Source organism: Nymphaea colorata, chromosome 9 (genome assembly GCF_008831285.2).
Source record: "Nymphaea colorata isolate Beijing-Zhang1983 chromosome 9, ASM883128v2, whole genome shotgun sequence".
Taxonomy (NCBI): domain Eukaryota; kingdom Viridiplantae; phylum Streptophyta; class Magnoliopsida; order Nymphaeales; family Nymphaeaceae; genus Nymphaea; species Nymphaea colorata.
The window spans coordinates 3,758,031-3,769,975 of NC_045146.1; the positions used below are offsets into that span (position 1 = coordinate 3,758,031).

Here is an 11,945-nt window from a genome sequence, read left to right on the forward strand (position 1 = left end):
CATTCATTGCAATCACAAGTCATACAATCTATGCATGAAAATTGATTTTAATTAAAATATAGGACTTTCTCTAAATGTGTTTATTATATTGTTAAGCACATTAATTAGAGATATAGTCCATAAGCTTGAGTCATGGATGAAAACTCAAAACAATTAAGAATTAGGCAAATAAGGATGAAATCAAACTTTAAAATATAGAAGAAATGTGAATATCATCCTTTTTCCTCAAAATTATCATAAAAATCAGATTTTATTCTGATTTAAATATATTAAAATTAAAATATTGATTCTAAGAGTGTTTGACTTTTGCAAAATAATGAAATTCAGTTTTACTCCATACGAACTAAGCATCAAGCTGGCAAAAATCATGTGTCAAATGTCATGGAGTTCTAAGAACCTTTCTTTCTCTCCAAAATCAAACAAAATTTTATATTCTTGTCCTAGAAGATCCATTCATTTCTTTGACTATTAAAACACTTTGATCTTATTCTTTAAGGGATACAAAGATTATGGTTTTTGAAATGCGATCTTACATTGTTTTTGAGACTCAATCAATCACATGTAAGTCTGAAAATTGGTGAAGGAAATCAGAAATTTCTAAAAGGCCTTTAGAGAGCCGATTAGGTAGGGCTAGGACCCTTTTATTGTTCTTCAAAACGTAGTCACTTCGTGGCTGAAAATTGACATTTTAACTATATTATGGTCAGATTTCAACAACTTACATACATTTTACGTATGAATTGCTGAAAATAAAATAAAATTTAAGATGAAATAAAATAATTTCATAGCCTTGTACTACGAAAACAAATAAAATGATCCCCTTTTCTAAAAAAAAAACAGTTTGAAAACGTGTTCAAACCTGATTTTAAAAGGAAAAAATGATTTTTAACAAGAGATTGCACATGTATATATATATAACAATATATATATATATGTGTGTGTGTGTGTGTGTGTGTGTGTGTGTACCGTACTCTTCAAAACGAAATTTTAAGGGACCACATAATTCATGAATCATGATGATTCATGGCTGGGTTCTTTTACGTAGGAAGATTGAAAACTTATTTCTAATCTCCTCTACCACCTTTAATCAATTAAATTGAAAGAGATGAATCCAAATGACTTCAAATGAGAAAGAAAACAAAACAATGCTCAAGCCGATTTGATGTTTATATGTTTGGGTATAAGAGTGTACGGTTGGTCTTCCTAGCTGGACATCATTCCCAACTATAAAATAAATGAAAATAAACCCCTCCCACAAATTGTTGAAATTAGAATGAACCAACAACAAGCTAAAGTATATGAGAAAAGAGTTAAAATCACCTACCTTGCGGTCGGTCTTGATGTTTGATCTTCTTCTTCACTTGTTTTCTAAATCGAGCAATCTTAAGCAAGAATCTAAGCTTGGATTTGAGCTTAGCAAAGCTAGAGTAAGATTGCTCGCTTGCTGGAATTTTCAATGGGAAAGAAAGAACTTCTCTCCACGAAAATCCTAAGGGTTCACTTAAGCACCATCACTTAGCAAACTTGATAAAGAGAATAGAGGAAACAAAGAAGAAAATGAGAGAAAGGGGGGAAGAAGTCTTCGACGAATCTTCTTTCTCCTCCTTGGCTTCTCCCTCCTAACTCCTTGGCTGCAGCAACTTAATGGAATCTTCAAAATTTTCGTCCTCTTCCTTGGTCGCCAAGGGGAGGTTTATATATAAAAGGAGGTGGGTTCAACTACCTTCTTAACTTACCTTGGGAACTTGCTTCAGACATTAGGGGCTTGGAAAATGGGTTAAATAGGGTTTAATGACTCTAATTGACCATTCTTAGCTCATTTACATGAGCTAGGTTTGGTCAACATTGGTTAAGACCTATCTTACCAACTTTGACCAAAATTTTAGATAAAAATGCCCTTGCATAGGGTTTTTCCTTATTTTGTGCTATTTATTATTATTTTTTTAAGTCGAGTTTGTTAGATTAAAACCTAGTTACTAAGCTCCAAATGTCATCGAATTATGATAATTCAATTTAAATTTGAATAAAATTTGAAAATTTTATCAAATTTGGTTCGAAAATGGTATTTTCGTCTATAACTTGATTAAAGATGGATTTCAACTGAATCAAACTTTGGTTTGAATATTAAATTTTAATTTGGTATTTGATTTATATATTTGACAAATTTAAATGTATATGTGTCTTTCGTAAACCAATTTAGGCTCTGTAATTTCAATTTGATCTTAGAATGATAAAATTGTCTAGATTGATCAATTTCGACCAATTGACTAAAGTCAAAGCGCATTTGCGAGTAGTGTGACTTTGGTTGAGGCAATTTGATTAATTTGAGTTAAGAAATCTCTTAATTGATCTGACTTGTACTTTGACAGAGTCTAGTCAAAGTGGGTTCGATTCGGTCAAAGTCTATTTTTGTCCACTAATTGTGTCACGGGATAGACCTACCCTTTTGACTGTATTGAGCCCAAGTTCACCGAACCTAGCTGAAATTGGCACCATATTTGGGTGCACTCGGGTCAAACCTACTTGGATTAAGTAAGTTAGGTAAGTTTAACCAGCCTAGTTATTGCTTTTTGGAAATTGACTAATCTGTAAAGAGGTCTGGTTAAAGAAGAGAGAGAAACATAAATGTCCCTTTTTTCTTAGGTTTCTCCTTGAAAATGACTTTTCTTCATTTAATTGAGAGAAAATATATTTTTTTTTTCAAATGGGGGGAGCATGACCCCTGGGGGGCTCTTGACCACATGAGCTAGGTGGGGCCCACACGTGGATTCCACGTAGCATTCTAGATTGAATTAGATCTAATTCTTAGATTTAAGTCAAAATTTAAATTTTACAATTGGATTTGGATTTCAAATGACATTTGCACTTAGTTTGGACTCATAATCCTATATTGGGATTTGTGTCGCAGGTTAAATTGAATCTAAATTGTTCTTTAATTCGAAATTAACTTTAAAATTGTAATTTTTTTGTAAAATTTTTACGTTGCTTCAATTTTGTGAAAAAAATTTGGGGTGTTAACATTGTTCAATCCCTCCTTTTCCCTCCATCCAAACAGGGCAGGATCAATATATACTAGGTTTCCACAAGTTTGATAATCAAATTATAAGGTCTTTTACTTCCCTTATTTCCACTTTGTGTCTTGCTTTTTTAGACACTCCTAAATAAGCATAGATTTTCATTGTTTTCTCCGAGTAAGTGCAATGAAAGGGGCAAGGGTTGTACGGCCCGGCCGGTTTTCTTTTTAAAAGTCTTGTTAAGTCAGCTTTTTATACTTTAAAAAGGGACACTACTATCCAAATTAAAGCATAACAAATACGTTATCCTACAGCACTACAGCACTGAAAGCAACAAGTCCAAGGAAAGTGAGGAGGCTTCTGCCACGATCCGCACACCCAAAAAAACAAAAGCATAGATTTTAATTGCTGGTAAGATTATCTTTGTGAATTCAGTATGGAGTTTGCACAAAAAATCTGTATCAATTTAGAAATTTAGTGTTATTTCGACCCTGCGTTTCCTTGGAAATATTTAACAAATCAAGTCCAGATTCAAATGGGATGTATACGATGTAGTGTTCGAAACCATGATCATGTCCAGTCGGCACCAGCAGCTTCACGGCGCACACAGAAGTCGAAAACCAAGAAAAGGAAACGAACAAAAGTGAACCGACTCCGCAAAGGATACCAGCAGCTTCACGGCGCACACAGAAATTAATCTGGTACATGAGGTGAGGGTGGGCTGCATTTGGCCCAGTCGACTCTTTCTCGACGCGGCGCATCACGACGAAGGCTGCCGACCTCTGTTTCATGCCGAATTGATGAACCAACGCGTATATATACAGCAGAAGCCAAGCTCCATCGGCCAACACCAATCATCAGAGAGAAAAAAAAAGAAAAAGAAACACCATGTCAGGCTTCAAGGCATTCTTCAACCAGTGGATCCAGGAGCAAGGCCTCCAACTCCAGGAACTCAAGGCTGCCGAAAGCGACCCAGAAGCCCAGCACCAACTTGCGCCATTGATCCTTCGAGTCATCCACCACTATGAGAACTACTACAAAGCCAAAGCAGATGCGACAAAAGAGGACGTTCTAAGGATGTACTCGCCGTCCTGGACCAGTACTCTCGAGAATTCTTTCATGTGGATAGCCGGATGGAGACCCTCCACGATTTTCCACTTGGTCTACACCAAGATTGCAGGGATTCAGGCCGAGCAAGAGCTGGATGACTTCTTGGATGAGAAAGGAAACGAGGAGAAACTGACCTCTCTATCGCCTGCGCAGTTGATGCAACTGGACGAGTTGCAGAGGAGAACGATTCGAGAAGAGGTCAGTATATCAGAGAAAATGGCGAAGCTGCAAGAGAAAACAGGAGACCAGCCCTTTGTGAACTTGGCTGAGATAGAGACTACAACTGACACGGTCTCAGGTAAAGAACTTGAATGAGGCAAAACAGGCAGTTGGTCACATACATATACCTTAGTAGCAATCTATCTTTTAAATGTCCCTTTTAAATTGTCCTTTATAATGGTGTAATATAGCTGGTAACTTGGCTGAGATAGAGACTACAACTGACACGGTCTCAGGTAAAGAACTTGAATGAGGCAAAACAGGCACTTGGTCACATACATATACCTTAGTAGCAATCTATCTTTTAAATGTCCCTTTTAAATTGTCCTTTATAATGGTGTAATATAGCTGGTAGTTTTAAGTGGCACGTTATTGAAGCAATTCATGTTGCTATTATTTTTTTAGACTGTAAATTGTAAAATGCAAGACACTAAAATTAAAGGGTGTATCATAGAACTACCTAAAGGCACAGTAGGGGCTTCATGGAATGTATCTACACAAAGCCCATTTTATGAAAGTTCAAATTAATGGGTGAATTTAGGTCCAGTTATATAAAACTACCGAAGGGCAGAGATAACTAGGGGTTCCATGGAGTGTATCTACACAAACCCATTCTATGAAAACTCAAATTAATGGGTGAATTTAGGTCCAATTATATAAAACAGCGTACGAGATCACCTAGGTCACTTACTTATGACTAATTGAAATTTTGTTAACTATATACTTAATGCCTCATAAAAAAAAAGTCTGCCTCTGCTCTTAAAACCACCCAAATCTTGAAAAGTTTTTAGATGTCGGGAGGAGGGGGAAGGAAAGAGTGGGGGAGGAGGAGAAGAATTTCGGTCTCTTGCTCGGGCAGTGAGTTTCCTCCTGCTCACCCAAAAATCATCCTCAAGATGTTTCAAAGAGATTCACTGTATATCTTTCTCTTAGTTTAAGTCGATGTTTCAGTTTTCATTAGGCAATCCTAAACTAGTCCGCCTAGTGAGAAAAATCGATTCTTTTTTTTTTTGGCATGTTAATATGAAATGGTGATTTTTATCACCTCAAGGAAAATTTGTAACATATTCAAATGACTAATTTGTTACATATATTCAGTTAATACAGTAATAAATCAAATATATTTCTAAGATGCCCAGGGACAATCTGGAAATATATTGATATCTATAAACTAGCATTCATCTCTCTATCTCTCCCTTTCTCTGACACATTCATCATTACTCTCTTAAACACGTAAACCATGTACCACCATTTCCCTGCCTTCGCATATATTGAAGACATTCTTTCTATATATACGAGATGTTTAGATGTTTGGGTATAAGAGTGTGACATGCATGATGCAGGCAGAAGCTCGTATGCTGAAATTGGTATGCATGAGAAGGGTCTGATGTGGCTGTTAGAGAAAGCAGACGAGCTGCGCCTGAGGACGCTGAAGGGAGTGGTAGATATTTTGAGTCCCCTTCAATCTTTGCGCTTCTTGACAGTAGCAGCCTCACTGCACCTGCGCGTGCACGAGATAGGAGAAGAAAAAGATCAGCAACGTCAGAGCAGCACCAGCAACTCCGGCCAAGGGGACCGGAGGCAGTGATGAAATGGCACGAAGAGCAACAACATACAACCTCAACAAGGATAAGGAGGGGAAGAAGATTCCAATTAACAAATAGTTCTCTCTTTGCAGTTTCAGGATTTTGTCCACCCTTCTTAACGGAAGATTTTGTACTTGTATCATTTATTTCTTTCAACCTTTTAGAATTTTGTCTTCCACTTACAAACATCCAGACATCATTCAATGTTTTCATCCACTACCAATTAAATAGCCTAAATTAGATGTAACTTTGGCCCCTTAATTGGCCACTTAATTAGTATTTTTATAAGAAGTCTATTGCTATGTTTTTCCTTCGAATTTATTAATTTTCTTTCTACTCAGGTCCCAAAGCAAAGCAGTCTTAGCTGGGTAAAGGAAAAGGAGGTGTAAACAATGAACAATTGTTGACTTTGTCCCCAATTGGCGGGAAAAAATTTTCCTCTTCCAAGATCAAACCTAGCCAAACACAGATGCTGCTAGCTATTGAACAAAATGAAAAATACTAAAGGGGAGGGAGGCCAAAAATTTTCAACAGAGAGCTCCTACCGGGCGAGATTGGAAAAGGGTAACGGGTGGATTGGAGAAGGGCGATGAGGTAATTGGCCCCAGCCAGTTAGATGTCATGAAAATGAACCAAATAAATAACTAAGCAATGAAATTAATCAGACCACTTAGAACTCGCTGCCAAGGTTTGTGGGCAGTAGGGGTTGATGACTACTGAGGTCGAGAAAGGCGACTATACCTTGCTCTGTTTCTCTCTATATATGGACAAGCAACCATGTAATGTAAAGAGGTGCTTAGAATCATGACTTGGTCCTTCCAGGATGTGACATGTATATACCTATAATACGTGTCTCATTAGATGAAAATCTTCGTGTAAGCGGGATGATTTCCAGCTAGTGAGTTGTAGAGAGAGGGTAGAGAGATGTATAATCAAGTTCTAAAATGTTAAGAGCATCATTGTGAACCAGCTTAAGTTTTCTATGTACCTTTTCTTGCTTCAACAGACCTGATTTGGACAATGTAATATTTTTTTTTCTTTCCTTTATTCTATTAAAAAAAACTTATGTAACCGCCACTTTCTTTCTCTTCAATTTCCTCCTGCTTCCCTACCTATCGTTAATCTCTTCCATTCCCTTACCTTCCTTTTCGTTCATTAGGATCATCTGCTTAGTTTAAGAGAAAATCACTAGGGGATTAAATTTATTCTACCTACTCAATATTTGATTTGAATTAGCTTATTCAGACTGATTTATGTCTATTTTAACGCCATTACTAGTAAATCTGCTGTTGTTCATCACCACTTGTAATGAACACCCGAAAGCACCACTCGTATGTTTATGAGAGAGAGAGAGATGGAACAAGAAAGAGAAAATTAAGATACCTGTTGGTGCATGCCATGCACTACCAGAGAGAGGCACCACCGCTCGGCTGCCACATCCAATACTACAGAGAAGTACCACTTCGCGGCTTAGCATGAGAGAAGAAACAAGAAACGGTAACAGGAAATAAGAAATACATAGGGGCATTATCAATATGGAGATAAATAACCTTTCTTCTCAACCTTTGGAGGATTGCAAATACACTAGGGAATTATTTCCTTTCTTTCCCTCACCTTTTTCTTTCCTTCACATGCAAACACAAATTTTGCTTCACTTTAATTAGCTATTCAAACACAATAAGACTATCATTTTCATTCATTCATCTTCTTTTCCTCCATTCAAACAGGGCAATAATCTAGTGACACGACTCATCTCAATGCATACAATACTTTTATAAGCTGTGATTTTTTCTGCCAGTATTTTCTGAACAAGGACATTTTCTTTCACTAATGACAGAGATGAGAATTGTAGACATCAAATTATAGTTGAAAGTCGATTAAGCCTCCTAACACTCTTCTGGAATATAGAAACTGGGGGTGCATGATTGAGATAGTGTAGAAATTATTGGTACACTGATGCTATGTCTCTTGACACTTCTTTGGAGTCCAAAATTAGATATATATGAATGTTAAGACCTCTTAAACTCCTTAAAGTCTACAAGATGACAACTAATGCGAGTAATTCCCCTATAAATTTACAAATGGCTATCTAAAAACTTAAGCTTTGATCACTTAGAGGTCCTCAATTCAACTCTCAAGACAGTCGATCAACCGAGAATTTAGCATAGCGGGCCTGTTAGCTTGTTGGGCAGTTTTTTTTTTTTCTTGGCTTAGCACAAAGCCACAAACTATGTACAATAATGTACCGATTCATTGAAAACTAAAGTTGCATTTAATTATCGCTACTCCAATTTGACAGGACATTTTTCAAATATGTTCCACAACAATCTTCAAACTACCCAACGGAAAAAAAAAATTAAAAAAAAAAACTACAAGATGAAACCACAAATACACATATCAGGTTAAACTGCCTCAGACATTCTGGTGCATGCGGTCCCAACTGCGTCCCCACTCATGGAGGCGAAGGTGAAACCTGGAAGCCATGATCAGCAGATGCAGCCCCTGCAGCGGGCTAAGTATTTCCAGCACCCTCCTCAACGTGTTCAGCCGGAGACCGTCTGCATGTTCCACTATCACATGCAGCCGATCTGCATAAGACTTCAGTGCTGACTGCACAGCCGCAGATTCAACCACCTGGCTCTCATGCAGCACCAGCAGCCGAACCAGCGGCCTATCCGCCATTGCCTCCTGCAAACTCGCCATCCTCCTCGACAACTCATCCTCCAACCCAACCGTCGTCCGCTGCAGTTCACTCACGCTATTTAGCTGATGCGCCGAGAGACCGGCGAGGTTCACATCGTGATCTAGTCGCAGTAGATCCGGGAGCTGAGCACCGATCTCCAGCCCGGAGATAACGTAGACGAGCCGGAGGTACGCCGTCGGCCGGCAGCCGCCGAGCCAGGAATAAGCATTTTCGAATTCACTGGTGCATCTCGCAGGCGAGACGACGGACGGCGCGTTGTGCACGGCTAGCCGGGACAGAATCCTGTAGTAGTCGCGGTAGCTTTCCATGACTTGCGCCACAGTTGACCTGATGACTCCCTCGTCTTCCCGGTTATTGTTGTGGACCCTGATGAGCTCCTGGACATTCAGCTGGTGACGTTCAATCCACAGGCGGTGACAGTCGCGAAAGCGGCGAAGAGGTGGCTGCCCATATGGTGGGGGTGGTGGCACCTCCTCTTCACCATGTACTTGACCAGTCATTTGTTCAAGTGAAACGGCAATCAGGGAAACCGCCTTCGGTAACCCAATATATCATTGAGTCAGCAGAATTACAAGTGCCATTAAGAGCCCTTTTTTTTTAAGAGGGACTGAATAGTAGTTTCCAGACTTATATAAGAGTTAGATAATATTTTACAAAATTTTTCCATTGACCAAATTAAAAATTGTCAAAAAGGTAAATATGATTTTTTTGGGACCATAGCCCCTACCTTCCCTCTGTGTGTGTATATATAATTGCAGGAGAAACGAAAAGTTACTGATACCTAATTAAGTTTTTCATAAACGATAAGAAAAACATTCATAAATTTATTTTGGCCGCCAAGCGAAACTATTAAATTAATGAATAAATACTAAAAGGAACATTATTATTTTAAGACTAAAGTTAAATGATTTAATGTCAAAAATTACTTGCTATAAGGACAAGGATACCATGTGAATATAAGGACAAGAAAACCATGTCGGCTGTGAGAGAGAGAGAGAGACAGACAGAAGGCATGGGCACGTGAAGTAAGATCGTGGCTTGTTTCATTCCTTGCATGTGCACGTTAGGTAGTTATGTACACAGGCGTGCACTGTTTACAGCGCACCGCTATTTACAGTCTCTACTGCATGACGTGCAGTTCACACGTTACTTACATGTACATGGACCTGTAAACAGTATACAGATGCTTGTGCATATAATCATGTGCAGGTGATCGGTAACATACGCAGCCTTACCGCTAGAGGCATCTTTGAATTTTGGAAAACCTACGAGTAATATTTGTTCATATTAAACGACTATGTAAGTAGCTGTAAGCTGTATAAGAATACCTGCATGCTTCTACGAGAAAGCAGCAATTCTGTCTGATTGTGTGGTTCTCTGAGAAAGCAGGGTGATTCATAACTGAATGATAGAATTACTAAATGTGGGAAGTGAAATGTAATAAGGGGTGGTAGACCAGCCGTAGATCAACTTGACTATGTTAGCATGATGGTGGTCATGACCATCATAAATATGGTAAGGCTAACATTCAAATATAGAGGAGTCCAGGTCTAGCATGATGACAATGCAAGCACTGAAGAGGAATCTCGTATGGATCATCTGAAGAAATAGGGAAGGCGTTGAGGAAAGTGCTGGAGAAGGTGACTCTGGTGCGGTGAAGGCGGTTATAGAGGGTAAAGAATCCTTCTCAATAAGAGATGGCCAATCTCTATCTTAAGAAAGTAAGATCACACGCGAACCCCTGAAATCTTGAGATCACCATTTATATTGTTGTAGTCATCATATTTATTCTTATTGATTGCAAGTTGTTTATCCATGATGTACTTGTGCAAAATTGGGATTCATTTTTTGGAAAAAGTTCTCAATACAATTCTCTCATTCTCATGTTATCCTTTTATGGTTTCAGAGCCTTCTTCTTCTTCTTCTTCTGCCTCTAGAAGAATCATGGCTGGTGCTACATCTAAGTCAATGGAATGCAATTGCGGCTCATATCCGATAATCTCAACCGAGACAATTATTTGTTGTGGAGCAGCTAGTTGAGCCTGTCATGCTTTCACATGACCTCTGGGGCATGTAGATGGATCAGTGAATGCTTTGGCAGAACGTATAGAGAATGAAGACAAGAAAGAACTCGATCCTGAGTTGTTGTTGCATGGTGATAATTTGATCAGTTGGCCCTAATTTGGATCAAGGCCATGGTTTCAAAAAGTCATCCTAAGTCAAATTGTGAGAACCAAATCAGCCTGTTATCAAGCCTGGTCAATGTCAGAGAAAGCTTATAGTTCTCAGTGGCATCAAGGAGTCGATGAATATGCACACATTTCTTGAGAAGATCAAGCTACTTGCAGGCACTCTTGTTGGACAACATACCTTAAATCAAGATTTAGTGCAAATCACTCTGATTGGACTCTCGCCGGAATACAAGAGTTTCATGACCATGACCTTGACAGGATCCAACTGTTCCATGCTAGTTTACATTTTCTGACTTGTTTGACCTACTCATGATGCAGAAAAAGAGACTTGAACTTCTTAAGCCGAAACCTATTGAAAGTAAAGAAGTGAAGCAGCCGACTGCTCAAGCAGTCCTTCAAATTTCTTGTAGTGCATTCTGTGGAAGAAGGTAGGGGTAGAGGTTCATTCCATGGTCGTGGAGGCAGAATTTGTTACAGATTCAGTCGGCAGATTAAAGAACTTAAAGTCCTTTGAAGTAGCAGAAATAATAATTTGAATAAGAAATCTTCAAAAGCGTGCTGTTAGTGTCATCCTTCTGCGGTACAGTTTGCTATCACCCAACGAACCAGAATTCATCCTTTATTGATTCTCTTGTAATAACGCAAGCTGGCTCAATCTTTCCAATATAAATATCTTGTAACTCATTAATGAAAGTGAGAAATCCCCTGCTTGCATCTCTGCTCATGCCCTGTCTTCTCCTTTTTTTGCTCTGTGCTACTCTGTGTTGCCCTACTCTATACTTTATTCTCTATTTCCTTTCTCGTTTGTACATGCTATTAGAGCTTCAGCAATATGCCATCATTTGAAACGCCTGAAAACACCAGCAGTTCGACCAATACTCCATTTTCAGGTTATGACGCATCTACAAATGCAGATTTTGTGAACCCTTATTTTTTATACCATTCCATAATCCAGGATCGCTTCTGGTGTCACAGCAACTCACGGGTGACAATTACTCCACATGGAGCAGAGCAATGCTTAAGGTGTTGGTTGCAAAGAATAAATTGGCCTTCATCGATGGCTTTCTTTCTCAACCAGCACCCGAGTCTCCTGAGTAGGCTTTCTGGCATCATTGTAATG

At 38.7% G+C, this 11,945-nt stretch overlaps 1 protein-coding gene across 1 annotated transcript; it reads left to right on the forward strand.

Moving 5' to 3' along the window:
* The first annotated feature begins 3,902 nt into the window (after nt 1-3,902).
* Nucleotides 3,903-5,931, forward strand: LOC116260219 (protein DOG1-like 3). The gene is made up of 3 exons (XM_031638382.1): nt 3,903-4,422; nt 4,535-4,579; nt 5,687-5,931. Exons 1-3 carry the CDS (start codon nt 3,903-3,905, stop codon nt 5,929-5,931), a joined length of 810 nt encoding a protein of 269 aa, XP_031494242.1.
* Nucleotides 5,932-11,945: the final 6,014 nt, after the last annotated feature.